We start from the raw sequence: 24,907 nt of genomic DNA, 5'->3' as shown, positions 1-24,907 counted from the left end.
CGCCTTGCGGCTCCAGCACACTGGGTTCTAGTCCAGGTTGGGGCGCCGGATTCCGTCCCGGTCACTCCTCTTCAGGCCAGCTCTCTGCTGTGGCCCAGGAGTGCAGTGGAGGATGGCCAAAGTCCTTGGGCCCTGCACCTGCATGGCAGACCAGGAGGAAGCACCTGGCTCCTGGCTTTGGATCAGCGTGGTGCACTGGCCACAGCGCACCAGCTGCAGCAGCCACTGGGGGGTGAACCAACAGAAAAGGAAGACCTTTCTCTCTGACTCTGTCTCTTTCTCTCTTTCTCTCTCACTGTCCACTCTGCCTGTCAAAAAAAAAAAAAAAAAAACCTTGTCTTCTAAGCACAGGAAAATTTGCATTTCTTCTGTTTGGGTATTTTTGGGTATTATTTTTTTTCAACATAATAACAACAAAAAAATACTGAAAGAATTTAGAACCACAATCCTAAATCAAAGTGCAAAATTAAGATTTGACAAAATAATGAAATAATTTCAATCACATTTTCCTCATTCTGAAAAATTACCATAAACATATTTTAGTGAAAACAAATGTATGCTATATCATTAATAAAATAATATATTCTAGATTATTTTTTCTGTTTTATCTCATTTTAATATATATGTATATTTCACAGTGTACTTAATGTATTCTTGCAACACACAAATGTGAAACTTACCAAAAAATGTATATATATTATCAGAGCCTACCCAAAACTTTTTCCAAACATTGCAATGCTGAAGATTTTAAAAGATTTGGAGACTGTTAGATTATAACATCAATATGAAATAGCCACAAAGGATGAGATTTGAAAACGTAGATTTTCAATGTTATCATTAGGTAGACATAAGGGAGCATAATTGACCTGCAATGACAGGCATTTGAGAAAATGAGAGACAGAACGAAGGAGGACACACTAGGGAGGTCATATGAAATAAGTTTGAACAACTGAGACCATTAAAATGGAAATGATCAGCAGAATCAGTGGATAGGATTGATCTCTCACTCCCTCTCTCTCTTTATTTTTATCTCTATCTCTATCTCTCTCAAATAAATAAAAAAAAATAAGAAAAACAGAGCAGGTAACTTTATAGATTCAAATTTTATTGTGTGGTTTAATTTTTAGTAAAAACATTGTGGAAAGTAGTTAAAATCCTGGAGACAACATTGGATTGTCCTATGTAGACTTTGAATTGTTTTCATTGTTCTATTATAAACCACTTATTTAAATAAATAAGGAAAATTACATGCAGAATTTTCTTTCACAAAATCTTTTAAGATATTTAGTTTTTCTTTGACTTTAGGTGCCCCCTAAAGGATGAAGAAGAATAAATATTTCTTAGGGCTCTGACCGGAACTGCAGTGTAGACTCTTCCATTTTCTTTGTGTAATCGTCTTCAAATCTCTCATACTGAGCTACAGTGAATTGATTCTTCCAGTCTCCTGAAATACCTGAAAAGAAAATTTAAAATTGAACATTTGAGACTATTGCAAAATTTTTCTTGTAGAACTAGTTTTAACTGGAATCACAACACATCTTTCTAAACATTTTACTTTAGAATCTATGCCATCCTCAAATCTTCACCTCTTATTATGGCACCCCTAGACTCCTACATCTTCTTAGTTCTCCAAAATTCCCCATAGATTTTTCCAGCACTTTATGTAAATAAATAATTATTTTCATAGCTTAAAGGAATGTCACTATGAAAAATCCCAATGTCTCATAATACTGATTCCAAGGTTTCAAGAGCTTGATTAACGAAGGAAACAGAAAAAAATTTAGTAGTCTTAAAATGATAATTTCTAAAGGCAAATGATCATATATGAAACAAAGATTAGAAATTTCTTGACTAAATATAATCAGCTAAATTTCTTTAATAGAAGATGGCTCAGTCTTCAAAATATTAATGACATCAAAAGTCTTTAACAGAATATAGGACACTACATTTGGAATGACTTTCTGGTTAAAAAAATGGTATTTAATAGAATATCCAACAGGATAACATAGAGGACACATTTAGAGACTGAAATTTAGAAGGAAAAAAGGAAGCAAACATGCCACAATAACTAGTCACTCCTCTGTATTCATGGACTGTGGATTCTATCAACCATGGGTTCAAACTATTCATAAAAAATTAACACGCTAAACATGTACACACACTTTTCTTATCGTTACTCCTTAAACAATACAATAGAACAACCGTGTTACTATAAGTAATCTAAAGTATATAGAGGGATGTGTATAGGCTAAATGTCAATACTGTATAATTTTATCACATGGAAGACTGGAGGGCTGGAGCATCCATTTTTCTATCCCAAGGAGTTTCTGGAAGCAATACCCTACAGATATTGAGGAATTACCACATGCCAGTTTGGCTCAGAGTTTCTCAACTTTTCCATTTTATTTGTGTGGCTCTCCATTGTTGACCTCTAGAGCCAGTGAATTCTTCATTGGAGTCAAGAAACCTGTTCTGTGCATGATGGGGTGGTTAGCAGTATCTTTTGCATCTTTCTGTTCAATACCAAAAGCCTAGCTCCAGTTGTGACAATCAGAAATGTCTCCAGATATTGCCAAACAGCCTACTGTGAAGCACAGTCATGACTGGTTGAGATCTGGCTATTCCCAGAAAAATTTATCCACATTCCTGCATATTTCCTAACTATTTTTTAAAATGAAAGCTTTCAGGATCTATGAAGACAAATAATAATTGAAATTACCCTAAATAGTTTCTTTATAGCCTCTCATTACAACACTTGTCTCTCCAAAACTATCTCATATTTTATTATTGTTAATAATTATTCAATCCTCAGCCGGTGCCACGGCTTACTAGGCTAATCCTCCGCCTTGTGGCTTCGGCACACCGGGTTCTAGTCCCGGTCTGGGCGCCGGATTCTGTCCCGGTTGCCCCTCTTCCAGGCCAGCTCTCTGCTGTGGCCAGGGAGTGCAGTGGAGGATGGCCCAAGTGCTTGGGCCCTGCACCCCATGGGAGACCAGGAGAAGCACCTGGCTCCTGCCTTCAGATCAGCGCGGTGCGCCGGCCGCAGCACGCCGGCCATGGCAGCCATTGGAGGGTGAACCAATGGCAAAAGGAAGACCTTTCTCTCTGTCTCTCTCTCTCTCTCCCTATCCACTCTGCCTGTCCAAAAAAACAATAAATAAACAAATAAAAATAAAATAAAAAATAATTATTCAATCCCGGCCGGCGCCATGGCTAAATAGGCTAATCCTCCACCTGTGGCACTGGCACCCCGCATTCTAGTCCAGGTCAGGGCGCCGGATTCTGTCCCGGTTGCTCCTCTTCCAGTCCAACTCTCTGCTGTGGCCCGGGAAGGCAGTGGAGGATGGCCCAGGTCCTTGGGCCCTGCACCCGCATGACCAGGAGGAAGCACCTGGCTCTTGGCTTCAGATCAGCGCGGTGCGGCAGCCGCAGCGTGCCAGCTGCGGCCATTGCGGGGTGAACCAATGGAAAAAGGAAGACCTTTCTCCCTGTCTCTCTCTCTCACTGTCCACTCTGCCTGTCAAAAAAATTAATTGCTCAATCCCTTCTTCACCGTAAGTTTGTCCCTCATCATGTTATATGATTCCTCCTTCCTCATTCACTTTAGACTTGAGATTTCTATGTGCTTTGACCAATGACATTTAATATGTGTGACATATACCACATCTGAAAAGAAACTTTGAAAGACTTTACAAGTTCCCATCAGCCCTCTTGCTCTTCTGCTCAGTTGTGATATTGGACATATCTCATATATGAGCAGCTCTTTCAGTATAGGTTTTAAAAAGATAAGACACAAAAAGCTGATACCAGGAGAACCAAACAAAACTGTAGCAGCCACAGGTGACTGGAATCCACCAACATGCTACTTAAATAAGTCTTGTGTTAAGTCACTGAGATTCTTGGGATTGTTTCTTGTAAGCAACAACATAACTTAAGATTATAAACATTTTTTTTTTCTCCCTCTCTCTCCCTCTCCCTCTCTCTCTTCACTCAACATATATTTATTAAAGATCTATTTTGTGCATGGTGCGATGTGTTGAGTTTAATGGTGATGATGCAATGATTTACACTAACCCTAACAATAACTTCAATAACTTGACATTTAGCTTCATTAATTTAGTATGTCTAAACTAATTTGAGTGAGGTCAGTGTTGTGGTGCAAATCTCATATCAGAGCACTGGTTTGAGAACTGGCTTTCCTACTTCCAGTACAACTTCCTGATAATGTGTCTAGGAAGACAGTAGGGATGGTCCAAGTACTCAGCCCTCTGTTACTCATGTGGGATTTCAGGGTAGGGTTTCTGGCTCCTCGCTTCAACGTGACACAGACGACTTTTGCAGTCATTTGGGGAGTGAAACAACAGATGAAATATTTCTTTCACTGTCCCCCCCACCCTCTGTCACTGTGCTTTTTGAATAAATAAATAACTAGACATCTTTAAAAATAAAATAACTTAAGCTAATTGCTTAGCACAGTAAAATTTTTAAGGAAAAGGAAGAGATCTTGAAAATTTGGAAAAATAAAGGGCGTTCTTCTTATATAACAACAGGTGTCAAGACTCATGCTTTTTGATGCACAGCCTATTGAAGAAGCATTTCAAATCAGATGGCTCATCTTGCATGTTAGACTTGCAGCAGATAGAATGTATTAGCCACATATTTTTTCCCTTAAGGTTTTTAATTTTTTTTCCATTTTCAGCATATTCAATCTCTTTCTAACTCATAATATTCAACTTAGCTGACCACCTACACTTTCCATTATGTGTCCAGAAAACTGAACAGAAACTAGTATATGACATCCTCACCTTTTCTCATGAAAGGAGACACAGAATGATCCATCAGTTCTTTCCCCATTGTAGTATAATTTGCAGTAGGGTTCTGCTTCATCACATTGAAAGAGCTATGATAAATGATTTTATCCACGGTTTCTTCTGGCATGTCTTTCTCTAGAAACTGTAACAACTTCTGAATTCCAAGCTTTGGATCCTAAAGAAATTAGGAAGGGAAAACAATAATTAGTGGTAGATTTGGCCACAGGCAGGAGAATGGTTTTAACAAGGCTCTACATTTGCCATTGTACTGGAGGAGAAAATTTTAGGCTTTGGCATGCACTTTTCATTTTTCTTTTCCAACTATTTATTCTATCCTTGGTTAAACCAGACAACCATGTAACTGAAAGGATATTAAAATTTATTTTAAAAAAGTAAAAAGAGGCGGCGGTGCGGCTCACTTGGCTAATCCTCTGCCTGCGGCTCTGGCACCCCGGGTTTTAGTCCCGGTTGGGGCGCCGGATTCTGTCCCGGTTGCTCCTCTTCCAGTCCAGCTCTCTGCTGTGGCCCAGGAAGGCAGTGGAGGATGGCCCAAGTCCTTGGGCCCTGAACCCGCATGGGAGACTAGGAGGAAGCACCTGGCTCCTGGCTTCGGATCGGCGCAGTGCACCGGCTGCAACACGCCAGCCTAGTGGCCATTGTGGGGTGAACCAACGGAAAAGGAAGACCTCTCTCTCTCTCTCTCTCTCTCTCACTGTGTAACTCTGCCTATAAAAAAAAAATGTGGGGAGCAGCCCGGACTGGACTGAGTTACTGGAATTAAGACTTGTTCTATGCATCTGCTCTCCCACAATATGGCGCTGGGAGAGAAGAAAACAGCTTTTACACAGCTGCCTCCAGTTCAACCAATAAACTGTAGGACTTGCTCCTGATTGGAGAGCAGCGTACTCGGCATGTGGGCAGCCGAGTTAGGATTGGCGGAGCAGGACTATAAAGGAGGAGAGAGACGGCATGCACCAGGAACATCTAAGGGGAACATCTAAGGGAACACCTGTGCAGCCCCCAAGAGAGCCGGCCGGCGGTGTGCCGCTCCCCTGCGGAAGTGGGGAATGTGGCCAGGGGGAACTGCCCTTCCACGGAGGTGGAAGGGATAGTAGCCAATCCGGGAAGAACCAGCAGAAAACCCGGGGAGGGCCGAGCAGACGAAAGAACAGCGCAGGGTCCTGTGTCGTTCCTCCACGAAGAGGGGGAGCGACAAAAAAAAAGTAAAAAGGAAATAAGACTTAATTTTTCACACTCAAAACTAGAATTGACCTGGAGAATAGCAAAAGATAAAGCAAACTACTATTATCCTTAGAAGTAATTTTCAAAATCAGTTGGTATACAATTTTAGCACACCTATCAACATAAATCGATTATCTATAGCAAAAAGTTTCTTATGGAGGAAAGAAGATACTCTTCCTCTCACACTTAGATAGATTTTTGATAATAGTAGATGAGGAGGAAAATAAAACCTTATCAATTCCCCAGCCTAAGGAATGGTGGGGAGGAGAAATCCCTAAGAAATGTTTCTTATTATATCCCTTCTATGTGCTTTGGATTGGCCATGGAAAAGCGTATTAGGTACAATGAAAGGATGGCATTCAGGCCAAAGTGTTGTGTCCTGTTATCCATTAGGAAAGTGTTCTAAGGCAGAGAGGTGTAATCTTAGTAACAAGCAGAACTCAGTCAGAGACAAACAAAAATTTAGCTTTCCTGAATGATCCATGTTGGAGAGGCAGATGAAGGCCCTGGCTCCTGGCTACAACCTGACCCACCACTGGCCATAGATGCCATCTGGCAAATGAACCAGCAGATGGAAGAACTCCCTCTTTCTGTCTCTCCCTCTCTCTGTAACTCTTTCAAATAAATAAATAATTTTTTAAAAGATGCATAAGAAACTGAGAATCTAGCTAAGGAGTTAATTTGGCTGAGTAATGTGATTTCCCTACAGGTTGGACTAGTTTTCTCAACTCAGATATGGATAGGAGACATTTCTTTCTTAACAGAATTTACAAAAACCTATGCTATCAAGATAAGGGTGATTCAAGGCTAGAGATCCCTGACCAAATTTACAAAGATAAATAATGTTTCACCTGCACAGACTTCAGTTTTTACTATGTACATTGATATGATTTGAAATATGACTTGAGGGCCCTCCTCAAGGATAGAAACTAATTCTATGTTGTTTAGGGGTGGGACCTGAAGACAGATATTAGGAATCAATATGTGCATTGGGATAGAGCACCTGTGATTAAATATTGATTAACTTATAAAAATAAGGGAATGGGACCACACTGACACACGGACATACACATGTGCTCCCTGTCTTTTGCTATATGATGTTGTGCCACACCTCAGATCTCTACCAGCAAGAACATCAGAAGTGACCCTTTGACCCTGCACCTACAGAACCATGAGTCAAAAATAAACCACTTCTTTTTATAGAAGTAACCTACTCAAGAATTTCATAATAATAATGGAAACATGGGACTGTTGCTGTAACTCTACCCAACAATGTGAAAGCAGCCTTGGAAATGGATAATTGCAAAAGTTGGAGTAATTTGATGAAGCAGGCTATAAATGTACAGAATAAAGGTAGAGCATCATGGGAAATTCTGAAGAGGTTTTAGAACATCTGAGAGACTGAATAAGTGAACATGGCCAGAACGATGATGAAAATGCAGATTCCAATGGGAATTGGACTAAAGGCATATTGTAACCAGGAACCTGGCTGCACTGCATAAACATACTGAAAGACCTTGTAGAAGAAAACTATAAAATGATAGGCTAATGTATTTGTTGAACCAAATTTCATGGCTGTTCTCACTGACATTTCAAAGGAGAGCCTGGGAAGCCAGCCAGAAGCTGATGCAGGGTTGTCTCCTTCAGAAGGCTGCTGATGGGGCCATCTTAGTAGAGCTGTGGGAATGTAGCTGCCTTGGAGACTCCAGAAAGGTGGAGCACCCAGCAGTGTGCCCAACCACCTGGGAAAGCTGCTGATCGCAGCTTGCATTTGCAGAGAGCAGCCATTTGGCCTGCAACCAGCAAAGCCATGGAGGCAGGATGCCTTCCAAGCCTTCCCCTTGCCACAGTGTGCAAGATTAGGGTTTAATTTTTTTGCCTCTGGGCTTTGGCTTTTCTTGGAGCCAACTACTCCATCCTACTTATATATTCCTCTCTTTGAGAATAGGAAAGTTTTTGCAGAAACAGTCCTACTTTTTATACTGGACATGGATAACATGTTTTAATTTTCCTGCTCACAAATGAAACAAATTTTATATGAAGTCTCATACATGACTTTGGACTCTGAATTAATGCTGGACTGAAATAAGATTTGAGGACTTTTGGAGATGAATGGTTACATTTTACTTTAGGAGAAAGATGTAAAACCCTGGGGACCAGAAACAAAATATTATGATTTAAACATGATTTGAGTATCTTCCAAAGCTTCATGTGTTAAATTTTAATCCTCATTGTAAAGTATTTTTTTTTTTTGACAGGCAGAGTGGACAGTGAGAGAGAGAGACAGAGAGAAAGGTCTTCCTTTGCCGTTCGTTCACCCTCCAATGGCTGCCGTGGCTGGCGTGCTACGGCTGGCGCATCGCGCTGATCCAAAGGCAGGAGCCAGGTGCTTCTCCTGGTCTCCCATGTGGGTGCAGGGCCCAAGTACTTGGGCCATCCTCCACTGCACTCCCTGGCTACAGCAGAGAGCTGGCCTGGAAGAGGGGTAACTGGGACAGAATCTGGCGCCCCGACCGGGACTAGAACCTGGTGTTTCGGCGCCTCAAGGCGGAGGATTAGCCTAGTGAGCCACGGCGCCAGCCCATTGTAAAGTATTAAGAGGATGGAAGGGCAGGCATTTTGGCACAGTGGGTTAAGCTTCTGCTTAGAATGCCCACATCCCATGTAAGAGTGCCAGTCTGAGTCTTAGCTGCTCCACTTCTCATCCAGCTAATTGCTAATGGGTTTTGGGAATCAGTACATGATGATTCAAATGATTCTGTTAGACACTTCAGAGAATGACCCAGTCCTGGCTATTGCAGATGTTGGGGAGTGAACCAATGGATGGAAACATTCTCTCCTCTCTCTTTCTCTCGTCCCGCCCTCCCTTCTTCTATGGCTTTCAAGCAAATGAAAACAAATAAATGTTTTTAAGGAGGGCAGGGACTTGATCCAACTATAGTGTTTTGAGATTGTATCTTTGGAAAGTAGTTAGTTTTAGGTGAAGTCATTAGGGTGTATTCTCCCCTCCCCCCTCTCATTCCAATCAGCACCAGATTCAATTCTGGTGGCTTCATTAGAAGACAAAGAGAAAGCCAACAGACACAAGCACACACATGTGCTATTTCTTGTCATGCATCACCTCACAACTCTGCCAACAAGAAGGACATCAGAAGACTTTTCTCTCTGTCCTTGCATTTCTAGAACCAAGAGTATAAATAAACTTATTTTCTTCAGAACTTACCCAACCTCAGGTAATTCACAGTAGTAACAACAATAAAATAAAAACTTACATACTGTTCTCAACACCAGTAAGAGTCATAATTTCGGTGATAAATACTTTAATCATGAGAAAAGGTTAGTGGGAAAATAATAAAAAGAATATGTCTACTGTAGACTCAACAAGAAATTAGAAGGTGGTACAAGAAGAAGCTGTAGATATAGATGACACTAAATAATGCCAAAGTCTCTAAATTATCTGAATGGCTTTATGTTACAGTATGGACCAAATCCACTGAAAGATAGTAAAAGGAAGTGGATATATGAGCATTCTAATTTAGGTTTTAAAACATCATCTCTGAGTGGATTACAGAAGCAATCTGAGTCGTCCAAGTGAGCTGGGATAAATGTCTGGACTAGAGTGGGAAGCAACAGGGGTAGAAGGAGTAAATGGAAACAAAATCTATTTTTAAGACACAGTTAATGGAGTAGTAGATCAGCCATGTTAATAGACCAACAGGAAGGAATGTGTGATACAAAAATGAATAGTACAGTCTTTCAAAAATAAAAAAAATTCCTCAATTGCTTCTTACCTCTTTCATATCTTCATAAAATAGGTAAAGGATGCGATAATCTTTTCTTTTCTCCCACCAGCCCTTCACGTGGTCATACCAGGAACCAAAGCATACTGAATTTGAAGACAAAATGTTTGTAAAATCACAACTATTTATGGGAAGCAAAACGACAGATGTCACTTTAAGTTATCATTATCAATACACATTGACTACACAGTATTTCAAGAGTGAGGAGTGGTAACTCTGACAGAAGAATGTGGAATAATCTTTTCTTCATTGGATTACAATCTACTTGGACAGAAAAAAAGACTTCTGTTATGGTTTTCACTGTTATGGTTTTAACTGTGTTGAGCTGCTAACTCCTAGTATCTCAGAATGTGACTACATTTGGAGATAGGGTCATAATGGAGATAAATTAGAAATTAGATCCTGAAAATGGGCCTTAAATCAATACAGCTTGTGTCCCTGTAAGAAGAAAAGATTCAGAACAAAGACAGCCATCTACAAGCCCAGGAGAGAGGCCTCAGAAGAAATCAGGCCAGATGACACCTTGATCTTGGACTTCTAGCCTCCAGAACTGTGAGAAAATAACTTATTTTGCTTATATTGAGTTTGTAGAATTTTATTATGTCACCTTTAGCAAACTGGTATGGATTTTGAAGTTTGGAAAGTGAGGTTCTTCTGTAACAGACACCAAAAACTTGGAGGTGGTTTTGAAATTGGATAAAGAGAAGAGAATCTAGAAGAGTTTTGATGGTGGGCTAAAGAATCTCTACATTTCTTTTAAGAAAAAGAAGATTTATTTTTATTTATTTGAAAGGCAGAGATAGAAAAAGAGAAAGAAGAGGAGGTGATGTTCCATTAGCTGGTTCACTCCCCAAATGACTACAATGGCCAGGACTGGGGCAGGCCAAAGCCAAGAGACTGAAACTCTATCCAGGTCTCCCATGTGGGTGGCAGAACTTGGGCTATCTGCTGCTGCTTTCCTAGCTACCATAGCAGGAGCTAGATTGGAAATTGAGCAGCCAGGATTTGAATAGGAGCTCATATGAGAAACTAGTATTGTAGGCAGGGATTTAAGTCACTGTGACAAAATGCAGGTCTATATGGCTTTTAAGACATAGTTGGGCTGGCGCTGCAGCTCAACAGGCTAATCCTCCGCCTACGGCGCCGGCACACCGGGTTCTAGTCCCGGTCGGGGTGCCAGATTCTGTCCCAGTTGCCCCTCTTCCAGGCCAGCTTTCTGCTGTGCCCCGGGAGTGCAGTAGAGGATGGCCCAAGTACTTGGGTCCTGCACCCTCATGGGAGACCAGGAGAAGCACCTGACTCCTGCCATTGGATCAGCGCGGTGTGCCGGCCGCAGCACACTGGCCGCGGTGGCCACTGGAGGGTGAACCAATGGCAAAGGAAGACCTTTCTCTCTCTCTCTCTCTCTCTCTCTCACTGTCCACTCTGCCTGTCAAAAAAAAAAAAAAAGACATAGTTGGTAGAAATATGGATGTTAAACCTTGTGGTGAAGACTCAAAAAGAAAAGAAAGTTGTACAGAAAGCTTCTATTATCATCCGATACATATTTCCTCCTGAACGGAATGTTGGTAAAAAATAGATTAAGTGAAATACTTTGAACATTAAATGCATATTGGTGAAGTCTCAGACTGAGTGAAAAATATGTTATTTGCAAATTAGAAGAAGAAATTATTACAACGTGGAGAAAAAAGAAACCTGGTCAAACTGTGTTCTAGTGTTTCTTAGGAAGTAGAGCTTATAAGTGATGAACTTGGGCATTTAGTTGACTATATTTTAAGCAAAATGTTAAAGGTTTATTTTGGTTTATCCTTGCTGCTTATATAGTATAATGCAGTATGAGAGATATATTATAAAAGGCATTATTAATATAAAATCAGAACTGGAAGATGAAAATTTCTCCATTTATTCATATTACCAGAAAATACATGTATTAAGTGTACTTTACAGAGAACACCAAGGGTACAGCTGGAAGTGGGAAATCTTTATTAATGAGATTAGGGACGTGAACTGCAGATCCAAACAACCATCTCAGTAGAAACTCTGCCAGTCTGGACTGAAGAGGACAAAGGCAGAATGAAATGAGGGAAGACTGGGATTCTACATGCAGTAATAAGCCAGCAGAGCATCCTGGCTTCAACCACGCTTTACCAATCAGAACAAGGAGAGATTGACTGAAGAAGATTCATCAATCATCGGCACTGTCACTGCCACAGTGGGCCCACAGGGCACAGACTCGGGAACATGGACACGGCTGCTTTCCAAAGCTGATGGAGTGGGACCACCACCTCGATGGACCCATCAGGCAGAAGAGACAGTACTGAGTGGGGGAGCATGGGAATGTTTATCCTTTGCCTGTCTTATCCTTGTATTTTGGGAACAGATAACCTGTTATCTGGCTTCACAGATTCGCAGCTGGAGGGGAATTTTGTCTCAGGATAAATCATGCTTTAAGTACCACCCATAGATAAATGTTATTTAGATAAGACGCTGATGTCAGATTGGGCTAAGATTTTCGGGCTTTTAGGATGAGCTGAAAGTATTTTGCGTGTGACTAGAACATGGACTTAGGGTGGGAGGCAGAGGGCAGAGTTCTGTGGATAAAGTATGTCCCTATAAATTTCAATATGTTGAAATCCTAAATCTCAGAACCTCAGAGTGTGACTGTATTTTGAGATTGATTAAGTCATTGCAGAAGTAAGTTAAAATTAGGTCATGAAGGTGAGCACAAATTCAATTTGAACAGTGATGAAATTAGTACATAGGCACACACACAAAGGGAAGACCACATGAGGACACAGGTCAAAGATGGCCATGCACAAGCCAAAGAGAAAGACCTCTGAAGAAAGACATCCTTCAGCACCTTGGTCTTGGACTTCCAGCCTCCAGAAGTGTGAGAAAATGAATTTCTGTTGTTTAAGTCACTCAGTCTACTAAGTTACAGTAGCCCCTATATATAATATATCTTCTATTAAATAAAACTGTAAAATAAATGTGGCAGGTACTGAATAATGCAGACAATGAATGTTATGAAAAGAGGGAGCAGGAAGTCATAAGAATGGAGAAGTTAAGAAAGCGAAGTGGGGTCAGGTTTTTGGTGCAGTAGTTGCCACTACACATGGAATGCCAGCATCCCATTTCAGAGTACATGGGTTTAGACACTGGGTGTACTTCCAATTCCAGCTTCCTGCTAATATATTCTCTTGGAGGCAGCAGGGGAAACCTCATGTAGTTGGGTTCCCACCACCCACATGGGAGGCCAGGATTGGACTTCCAACTGATGGTTTCAGCTTTGCCCAGCCCATGCTGCTGTGTTCATTTAGGGAACAAACAAGAGAATGAAGGATGTCTCTCTGTCTCTGTCTCTCTGCCTTTTGTCTTACAAATAAAATCAAAGTGAATATTTTTTTAAAGTGCTGTGGAGGAAGTGGAGGGTATTTGGAACTAAGAATAATTCACCTTTAATAATAAAAACAATGAGGATGGTATTTTACAGACAAAGGATAGTTCAAACAGTGGCAGGAGTAAATCTATCCAAAATACCACTGACATGTATTTACCTCAAAGAGAGTTTTTATAATACAGTATTTACATAACAATTGTCAATAGGATTACTACCATTGATATGAAAATGTTTTCCTGAATAATAAAATCCAGAAATAGAGGAACAGAATCTTAAGGACAAAACTTACACTCAGAATTTTCAGTTTAATAAATCGAAAGTAGAGAAAAGAGTGTCCAAGAAATATATATAAAATTAAAGTAGTACAATAACAAGGGCAACAAGAAAGGAAAATACTTATCTAAATAGCAGTAATGATTAGTCACTAATGGAAAGATGAGACTAAGGACTAAGAAATCCGAGGTTCACATTGTCCCAAACAGTCCTTTGAAGAAAGAGATGACAATACATTTTGCTTCCTCTATAGTCTCCCAATGCATTAGTGGAGTGCTGGGTACATACAATGTTTATAATAAACACAAGTTTTATATTTAAATTTTGTATCTGAATAAAAGCCATATTATTATAGAACTCCACTATTAAAGGAGGAATTGGACCCACCCTTCCCAGCCATAAATTTGTCCAGGAACTCCTCCCAGGTGCCTGGGTCTGGATGCATTTTTGCCATCTGGTAGAAATAATAGTAAGATACAGCCACATCTTTGGCATTCCGTGCCATGTAGACCATCTGTGGGGAGACAAGAGACATCAGCTTTCATCTCTATTTTCTAATAATATGTAAATTTCTCTTTCATTGATAAAATGTTTATTTCCTTTTTAATTTTACTTTTTTTTTTTTTTTTTTTTTTACAGGCAGAGTGGACAGGGAGAGAGAGAGAGACAGAGAGAAGGGTCTTCCTTTGCCATTGGTTCACCCTCCAGTGGCCGCCGCTGCCGGCACGCTGAGGCCAGCGCACTGCGCTGATCCAATGGCAGGAGCCAGGTGCTTCTCCTGGTCTCCCATGGGCTGCAGGGCCCAAGCACTTGGGCCAACCTCCACTGCACTCCTGGGCCACAGCAGAGAGCTGGCCTGGAAGAGGGGCAACTGGGACAGAATCCAGTGCCCAGACCGGGACTAGAACCCAGTGTGCCGGCGCCGCTAGGTGGAGGATTAGCCTATTGAACCGTGGCTCCGGCCAATATTACTTATCTTGGCATTTATATCTACACCAACATAGCATGAGCATAGCTGTTAATTGATTTAACACAATGAGTTATCCTCACAGCCTTGATTTCTCTTTAGCCTTTGATAACATCTCCTGAAACATGAGAAATGAAGTATAATGAGAATTATGGTTACATTTGTCAGCCTTTCAATGCTGTAATTAATTAAATATCCAAAAGGAGCTTCTTGGGAAAGAAAAGGCTAACTTTGGCTTATGTTATGGAGCTTCAGAGTTCAAATTCAGGTGGACAAGTTCAATTCAAATGGACAAGCAACCACATGGTGAACCAGGAAGCAGAGAGAGAAACTAGGCTGCACTTGTCTTAAATAAACAGGGTAAGTCCTCACCTAAAGACTTTCCACTAGCCACTATAATTAGATCAGGTCCCCGCCTTATCAACCATCAGCATTAATTCATTAGCAATTAGGCTTGGGGGGTTTAAACATTTGTTGAGTCTAGGAAACCAAATCCTGTTTAAACCATGGCACTCCACCCATGACTCCCCAAAACTCATGTCTACCTCACATATAACAATCATCCCATCCCATAAAGTCCAATGTCTTAACTCAGCCCCCCATTAGTTCAAAAGTCTATGGTTCAATCACCTGTCATCTTAGACTCAAAGCAATCTTTCTTAGCTGTGAACCTGTACAATCAAGAGCATGTTACTTCCAAAATTCAATGGTGTCGCAGACACAGGGACTACCTTTCCATTGCAAACAGGAGAGACAGGAAATGGAAAGGACTGAGAAAAAGCAAGAATAAAAATTAGCAGAACAAACATTAAGCCCTAAAGTTCTACATCAAGAATCCCAGACACACACGGTGCTGGGTTCTAGGCTCCCAAAAGATTGGGCAGCCCCACTCCTACAGTTCTACTGGTGGCAGTCCAGGTGTCAGTTGCCACAGGTGGGAGTTTCATCTGTACAGCTCCACCTAGCATTGCCATGGTGCAGACTCTGTGTCAACTCCAATCCTATTTCCACTCTTGGCCTTGTCCTACTGGAGGATCCTTTCCAGTGATTCCAGTGCTTGTCTGAGCCCCCTTTGAAATCTAGGTGAAGGCTCCTGTGCCTCCACAGTTCTACTGGTCTCTGCCCACATGGCTGCTTTCAAAGGATGCCTGCTGATATCGCCTTCTTTCTCAGGCCGGCTCTGCACACTGCCTGTGGTTTTTCTCGGTAACTACATCACTTGGCTGGCACAATTACTTTCCAAGGGGTCCCCGCTGCCACTTTTTCCTCACGGCTCCCCTATACATTACTCCATGCAGGTGCTGCAGTCCTTCAGCAAAACTCCACCTGCCTTCCCAGGCTGACCATTGCAATCTTAGTAGAAGCTGCCATGATCGCTGAACTTTTGCATTCTGCCCTTGTAAAGGACAAGCATCAGATGAGTAATGCCAACATTTGCCACAAATAGGAGCCAACCCTAGACCTGCTTGAGTTCTAGCTGCAGGGGCTTCTGATAATTTTGCCAGCAAGTTTTTCAGAGCTGGATTTCCTGTTGTAGGAGATAATTCTGCTGTTCTAGGCTTCTGAGTCTGTGATGGGATGGACAGCAGGAGATTTTAGAAATGTGATAGAGGTATTTTCCCCATTGTTTTGCCCTTTAATTTGGCTTTAGTATAGCTGTTGGGAATTAGGTTTTCATACAAATCCAGTGAAGTCCATGAAACCTACTTCTTCCAAGAAGCACACTTGTTGCTGAGGACCCTGCCACCATTGGCCGCAAATACAATTTTAAGGGAAAATGTGTTCAGGAAGAAATCTTCTTTCATATAAGTAGGATCAGAGATCTTCTTTCTATTCCAACTAAAAAGCAGAAGACATGGAAGCTTTTATATTCCCAAAGATTGCAATAGGCAGGGACTGGCTGGAAAGAGATTTTCAAAAGATTGAATATAGAGTTGTAAGACTTGAGACTTCTGTTGATGTGATCTTCTAAGAAAACACTAAATCCTATAAACAGTCCTAGATTCTTCCTATTTCAATAGTAAGAGACTACAGCCATGAACTAATCAATGCTTTTCTTTTTTGATCATCCTCACCTACAACTTGTTTACTAAATCTTGGCTTTTCTCAGTGCAGAGGAGGATTTTAGATGATGTCCTCCAGTGCAGCTAATTGCAAGACATGCATTACATGCATTTCTGGGGGTCTGTGTAGGTTTTTACCTCTGAGATTCAAATAATAAGTCATATCCCTACTTCATTACATCTTTTGATTCTTATTAGATTTGGAAGGAAAAAAGTAGATACAAACACATATACAAAATGTCTTCCATAATTACTGCAAGGGTGAATGCAAAATCACCAACTTCTCAAAGAAAAGTCTTTTGGTAAAATCCATAGGCAGGGCCAGTGCCACGGCTCAATAGGCACCGCAGGCAGAGGATTAGCCTATTGAGCCGTGGTGCCAGCACCCCGGGGTTCTAGTCCTGGTCAGGGAGCTGGATTCTGTCCCGGTTGTCCCTCTTCCAGTTCAGCTCTTGGCTGTGGTCCGGGAGTGCAGTGTAAGATGGCCCAAGTCCTTGGGCCCTGCACCCACATGGGAGACCAGGAGAAGCTCCTGGCTCCTGGCTCCTGGCTTTGGATCAGCGCAGTGCACCAGCCACAGCACACCAGCCGCAGCGGTCACTGGAGGGTAAAACAACGGTAAAGGAAGACCTTTCTCTTTATCTCTCTCTCTCACTGTCCACTCTGCCTGTCAAAAAAAAAAAAAAAAAAAGCTTACTAATATAACTTCCCAATCACTTAGTGAGACCAGCATTACCCAAATTCCAAAGATATTATACTTAATAACACAGATATTACAGTAAAAGAAAACTACATTCTAGCATATTTCATGAGCAAAGATGTAACTTTTTTAAAAACCTAAACTGAATCCCAGAGTATATAAAATGCAGTGTATCATAACTAAATGCATGGTGTACAAGTTTGTTTTAACATTTGAAAAAAATGAAATCCGTTATATTAATAAGCCAAAAGAACAAAAGTACTGAATGAACTTTTCCTAACATCAAGGGCAATATATCTGTTCTAGACCTTCTGTCTAGCAATATATTAGTGGTTCATCCATTCAACACATCAAGCTAAAGAAGTAAAATGCATCAATTTTGGGAAAAGGAAATAAAAATATTTTCATTTGTAAACAACATTGAACATTTATATGGAAGATTGAATGGAATATACAAAAAACTAACAGTTCTATTATGTGAATTTAGCAAAGATGCAGGATAAAGATGAAAATATAAAATATATTTCATGCCTATATATGAGCAATAAAAATTTGGAAGATAATGTGTTTGTGTATGTATATATGAGAGAGACAGTGTTACTATTCTATTAGGAATTTTAACAGAAGAAAATAACTAGCACTATTCATGTTACAGATACTTAGGTTTAAATGTGATGACTGAAATAGTAAAGCCCCTAAAAGTAAACAAAAGATAGAATATCTTCATGACTTTGGAAACAGCACCTCTTAAAACTGACACAAAAAGTCCTAATCATAAACAGAAAAGCTGATGAAATGACCTACCTCCAAATTAAGAACTTCTTTAAAATACACTATGAAAAAAGTGACAAAGGAAAAATAAAAGAGTGAGTCAAGTTGTGAAGAAGTGCATTTATATCAACAAAGAACTTATGTCCAGAAAATATATAGAGAAAATATCTCCTTTAATAGTAAAAGGAAGCAAAAGTCTTGAAAAAGTAGTTCAGAAGTCAAGATAGCTAACTGGTCAACAAGACATATAGATGGGCTTCACGTTCTTAACCATTAGAGTAATAAAAAATACAGCCATAAGATACCACAAGACTTCTCCTAGTGGGGCTAAAATTAAATATTTTTAGCTATATGTCATGTTAACCTCAACTGTTAAACAGTGCTGATCAAATTACAAACTGGTGCATATGCTTGAAAAACTATTTGAAAATATCTACTAAAGTTGGAGTACTCTATACTTTGTGTGCCTTTGTGGGTGCAGTCTGTTGAAATCTTTACTTAGCATATACTATGTTGATCTTCCGTATATAAAGATAACTGAAAATGAATCTTGGCCGGCGCCACCACTCACTAGGCTAATCCTCTGCCTTGCGGCACCGGCACACCAGGTTCTAGTCCCAGTCAGGGTGCCGGATTCTGTCCAGGTTGCCCCTCTTCCAGGCCAGCTCTCTGCTGTGGTCTGGGAGTGCAGTGGAGGATGGCCCAAGTACTTGGGCCCTGCACCCATGGGAGACCAGGATAAGTACCTGGCTCCTGCCATCTGATCAGCACAGTGTGCCGGCCGCGGCGGCCATTGGAGGGTGAACCAATGGCAAAAGGAAGACCTTTCTCTCTGTCTCTCTCTCTCACTGTCCACTCTGCCTGTCAAAAAAAAAAAAAAAAAAAAAGAAGAAGAAGAAAATGAATCTTGATATCTTGATGAAGAATGGGATGGGAGAGGGAGTGGGAGATGGGATGGTTGTGGGTGGGAGGGAGGTTATTGGTGGGGGGAAAGCTGCTATAATTCAAAAGTTGTACTTTGGAAATTTATATTTATTAAATAAAAGTTTAAAAAAAAAGATACACAAAGATACACAACCTGGAGAAATTTGTACCTATAAACAATAAATGACAATAAATGACTTGTATAATAATGTGCATAATGACCAACAACTGGCAATAATTCAACTGACAATTGGTAGTACTACAAATCAGAAAGTTGTGAAATTTAACATACACATAGAAGAATGTTTTATATCAGTGATTCTCAAACTTTAGGGGTCTTGTTAAAAACCAGTTTTCTGGATCATACCTCCATAATCTCTGATATAGTAGATATGAATGGAGACAGAGAATATATATGTCTAACAAACTAATTTTGCTCATATTTTGTGACTCAGCAAGTTGCATCAAGTAAATAACACTATAGGAATAGCTCTCACAAATATTATGTCAAATGAAATAAGTTGAATGTTCAGCAGAATATGCTTTATAATTACAGACAAAATCATGATGAAAACATTCAAGATAGTGGTTATGTATAGAGGCAAGTGTTACCGACTGCAGTGTTCAGGAGCAGAGCTTTTAGGGTGCTCGTAGTGCTCCCTTTATTGATCTGTATGCTGGTTTCATGGGCATATTCATCTTGCAAAAAGCCAACAACCTTAAATTTAGGACTTATTCACTTTTATTCCTAAATGTTATGCTCAAATAAAAACGCATATTAAAAAAGCTTAAAGTCAGCCCATGGATTCATCAATACATAGCTATCAATAAACATAATAAACCCATATTTGCAGATTACAATTATGCTGAAATATAGAGAAGCAGTTTTAGTGTTACGTGAATATCTATCTTTAAAGCTAGTAGAAGAGTGATTGAAAAAATTTGGATAAAATGACAGAAAATCTGACAGGGTCTCAAGAGTTTGGGCATGGATTGTAATCCATTGGTGTTATTTTGATGTTTGAAATAAAGGAGACACATTACTAATGTTGCAGTGGCTTATCCAAGGGATATTATGTTTCTGCACAGTCAGTTAAAGAATTTACCACACAATGGATCTTTTTCCATCAAAGTTTACTACCTTGCAATCATTCTTCCAAAATGAAGAAGGGAGAAGTTCAACGGGTAGATGTGTTTTCACTAACCGGGGAGACTGCATGTTGTTCAACTGCTCCACACCTACAAAGAGAAAAATTAGCAAACTACATAAGAAATGGGGAATCATGAGGATTATCTATAATACAATCTAAGTCTTTCTCAACACTAAATCCACTATATGGCTTGATGTAGCCATGTAATTACATAGCTTTATTGCTTCATATATTCCTGAAATCTATAATGAGATAAAAAATTCATTTAAACTATTTTACTGACAATGTACAAAATGGCATTTTAGCTTCATAAATTGGTCAAGAGTCAAGATGGCCAGATTTTTTTCAGTTATCTTCTTTTTTTTTTCATTTATAAGATCACCAACTTTAACTAGAAGTCTTCAGAATCTCTTTCCAGCTCTCTCATATTCAAAGAACAAATTAAGCCATGAGGTGTTTCATTTTAAAAAAATTTGATAATGCATGACCATATTCTTATAACCCACTACCCAGAGTTTGTGAAGAGTAACATATAGAAGTCCAGATGGAATCAAATGCTGAATTTTTCATATTATGATCACAGAATACTTAAATCTTAAATATTTCCACATTCTTATTCAGAAAAATATGATACATCAAAATCTTCTATTATGCAGATAATAAATACCTTTGGGTACCAGAGGAGTATATTATAGTTATTGGCATAACCAAATTACAGTTCTTATATTAATAGATGCTTATGATAAAACTATCTGTTTGTATCATAGTCCATCACAACTCCTCCAGACATCACAAAAAGATAGGGAGATGTACTCTTATAGTGAAAAGAAACATGCAGAGAAAATACCATTTGAGATTCCTGGGATTATAAATTCCATGAAAGGCACTCGTTTATAAATTGCATCCCTTTTACATTTTTCTACATCCCCATTGTTATAGATCAAATCCAGTATTTCACTGATCCAGGTTGTTCCTGTAGGCAAAAGTGAAAGACATTCCAAATTTTCTGTTGAAAAGAGCATAAGAGAAATGAAAGGGCATCTTGTAGATGTTGAGAAACTTTGCAACATCTAAAACACATGTGCAGTTAATTTCTGCTCCCTTTATCTCTTATCTCCTTTCCTAGGAGACATCCTTAACTATCTTGAATATAGAAATACATTTTGTGTGTGTGTGTGCACATGTGTGTATGTAAAATCTAAAACAAATACATGAAAAAAGTAACTAAAAAAGGGGGCAAATAAGGAGCCAACGTATAAATAATGACAGAGCACATTTCTGAGTGAAATGGCACAGGGTTGGGGGAAGCATTCAACTTCAGTGAGACTGATTAATTATATGGAAAAAATAATTGGACATTGGCAATGAGTGCTTCAGATGGAAAAGTTCAACACTTAGTAGAGTGGCTGAAAATGTGAAAAAGCGAAATGAAGAAATGTTGAGATTTCGTATATGGTAATCAGTGTGCCACTTATAAAGATAGTAGATCCTGATTGCCTTGAGTGGATCAAGTCTCTGACCTTTATGATATTGTGTCTCACCAGCCTTTTGATCTAAAGGATATGAAGATTTAGGGTACTTACTTACATATGACATTCAGTTTATTAGGAAATGCTAAAAATAATTAGGAAGGGCAGGTGTTGTGGCATAGTGATGTTAAGCAACTGCTTGTGATGCCTGATCCCATATCAGAGTGCCAGTTCAAGTTCCAGCCACTCTACTTCCTGCTAAATTCATCTTCCTACTAAAGTGCCTTGGAAGGTAGTGGAAGAAGGTCCAAGTACTTAGACCTCTTCAACTTGTTGAAGAGCTGGTCCAATCCTGGCTGTTGAAGAAGTGGATCTAAAATATCTCCTCCTCTCCCTCTCCCTCTCCCTCTCCCTCTCCCTCTCCCTCTCCCTCTCCCTCTCCCTCTCCCTCTCCCCCCTCCTCTTTTGCTCTTGTTTTCACATAAATAAATAAATCTTTTAAAAAACTAATTATGAAATACAGGAGAAAAATATCTTTAACTTTCAGCATTTCTTTTCTTCTTAGCAAATGTGTAATGATAGTCTCTAAGTTGAACAATTATGAATGGCAACTAAAAGTTTAGCTAATCAACTAATCGATTAATTCATATATATAGCAACATTTATGAAGAATGATATACACATAGATGCATGTTTGGATTAGCTCCAGGTGCTAATGTACCTTCAGCCTCCTGTTTAGTCTTTTCTTGTGGTCATCTCTTTCTCCTTCTTGTCCCTAATCATGAGTTTTAAGTAATCTCCTCTATCCTATCATAGACAATTATAATATTTTTTAAAAAGTTGAGCCAAATAAAAACTATTCTTGAAATTTTTCCTTTCTAATGTGGCTGCATCTCAAACAATAATCCATAAAGAGGAGAGAGAAAGAGAGAGAGAGCATGTGCTAAATTCCAAATAAATTGTAGCATATTTCTTCTCCTATCATTGAGTAGTTCAAATTGTGGCTCATGAAATTTGATTGAAAAAGATACCAATTCAGCTCTGAATTAGAACAGCTTGCCATCATTTGTGAAAGAAAAAAAATCAGATGGTGATTTAGTTCATATAAAAGATAATTTGGATCTTTTATAACAAAATTAACAAGGTATTGATATAACTTTTAGATATGTTTTCAACAGCTTGTGGAGAGAATTAAAAAAAAAAAACTATCAAGAAGCATGGGATTAAGCTATGTGTACCATGGGAGACACAGATTGAGTTCTCAGCTGCTGGCTTCTGCCTGGCCCTACCATAGCTGTTTTGGGCATTTGAGAACTAAAACAACAAATGGGAGATCTCTGTCTCTCTGGCTCCCTCTCTGTGTGTTGGTTTTCAAAATAAATAATAAAAAAATCTATGTGTATTGTATACATGAAATATATGAAATTTTTCCCTTTATATAAATAAAATTAATTAAAAGAAGAAAGAAAAGATTTTTGTAGATTGAGGTGAGGAGAGTTAAAGAGAGCAGCAATATTCAAATAGCAACTCAAAGCTAATAAGAAAGTATAATAAATATGTATAGAAGAAAACAAAACACATAACTTTGATATTAATAGAAGCAATAAAATATTAACAATAGTAAAAAAAATCTATGTGTAGCCATGCAGCTTTTATTATGTCCAAAAAAAATGAAGCTCAAAGAGCATCTTTGTAGATGAGCTATTTATATAATGGCAATTTCCAAAGATTGCCTTAATGATTTCCTGTTTTTGATAACATTCCCCAAAGCAAAAACAAAAGAGCATATGCTTCTGTCTTCCCTTCCCTATTTCAACAAGAAAATGCAAATGTTTTGGTCTTAAATAATGTGGAACTGTTGAACTGTTCAGAGAGCTATATAAAGAATTTAAAAAAAAGAAAGAAAGATGTTTTGCCAAAACAAGCTTTTTTTTTTATAGCTACAAAGGCCTATATAGTGCATGTGTTTATTTTCTGGTTTAAGAAGCCATTTCTTATACAGTTTTGTAATTTTGTCAAATTAGAATAACCCACATTTAGGGCTTTCTTCCCAGAAGTTGTTACACTTTGAAATAATTTTGGTACTTTTAATCTAAAAAGAAGCCCTGTAGTCAGTGGACTTATTAAGAACTTCTTCCATTAAAGAATAAAGTAGAAATATAAAGAAAATTCAACTCTAAATAGTTTAGTCATTAAAACAGTTGAATATTACAGATTAAGAAAGTTAATTGAGAGAGTCTTGTCTTTCTTCTGTATCTCTACATCTATCTGTGGATGAATTAGAAGACTCACTCCTAAGTTAATAAGAAGAAAGGAAAACTGTTGATTCTTATTGAGTCATTTCATATTTTCCAAAGATTGCATATTGAAGTCAGAAAATACTTACTTTTATATATATATATACAAAATATTTAGACATTAAAACATATAGAAGGCATATATATTCACATACTTAGTATACCCAATGTTATGATCACACCCTAGAATATATGCAAGGGGTATGCAAAAAACTCATGAAAATAAATATTAGAGAAAAATGCTATGCATGGGTTTTAAAATTCTTTGCATCAATATAAACTTATGTTTTAATTCCATTTTCAATATTTTACATATTGTAATGTATACAAAGCATTTAATTATATGGTTTCAAACATTTTTATTTGAATTTTAAAAGGAGGAAAACATTAATTTTTCTCTCAGATATAATCTCTATCAAATTGCTAGCATTTCAGAATAGTGAATTTGTCTAATTTAAGATGAAGATAATCCAGCAACTACTGTAATGTTTTCTCAACAAATGTTTAATGAATTCAAATTAGACATGACTAGTTACCTGCAGATCAGTGGGTTCATGCATATAAATCATTCTCTAATCATCAAATTCAAACAAGTGAAAATAGCTTACCAGATTTGGGGTAGGTGGAGATCAGCAGGTCATCTGTGCGGGCCTCAAATGACTCTACCTGAGCCCACTCCTCTGCAATGCCCCAGAAGAGGGGGACCCCCTGCACATCCACTAACTCCCTCCTCAAAGCATTCAGATTCCTGTCCATTTGAAAGACTGGAGTTTAAACAAAGTGCATCATTGTTCAAATTAAAAAATAAGCTAATATTTTAACATGCTATCGTTACCCTAGATTTAATTATATCAATTCATAGTCCCACACATCACAAAACACAAGAAGAATATAACATAGGATGAAAGCTACCAGTGTTGCACAATTCTATTCATATGTGCTGTTCATAACCCACATAACTTTAGTAGTTTCCATTTTTGTAAATTTGAAATTTACTCAGGTGAAGGGTTCTGGGTCATAATATTCCTGGACTTTGGAG

General features: G+C 38.8%; 1 protein-coding gene across 1 annotated transcript; it reads right to left on the bottom strand.

The window, feature by feature from the left end:
- Positions 1-1,340: 1,340 nt before the first annotated feature.
- Positions 1,341-24,624, bottom strand: LOC100350836 (sulfotransferase 1 family member D1). The gene is made up of 7 exons (XM_002717039.1): positions 24,477-24,624; positions 20,950-21,075; positions 20,093-20,190; positions 13,914-14,040; positions 9,845-9,939; positions 4,806-4,986; positions 1,341-1,453 (listed from the first exon to the last, which is right to left on the bottom strand). The coding sequence occupies exons 1-7, from the start codon at positions 24,622-24,624 to the stop codon at positions 1,341-1,343; spliced, it is 888 nt and encodes a 295-aa protein (XP_002717085.1).
- Positions 24,625-24,907: the final 283 nt, after the last annotated feature.

The sequence above is a fragment of the Oryctolagus cuniculus genome, chromosome 8 (genome assembly GCF_964237555.1).
Source record: "Oryctolagus cuniculus chromosome 8, mOryCun1.1, whole genome shotgun sequence".
In the NCBI taxonomy this organism is placed as follows: Eukaryota; Metazoa; Chordata; class Mammalia; order Lagomorpha; family Leporidae; genus Oryctolagus; species Oryctolagus cuniculus.
Note: the sequence above shows the minus strand (reverse complement) of the source record. Positions and strands in the feature narration are given on the sequence as shown.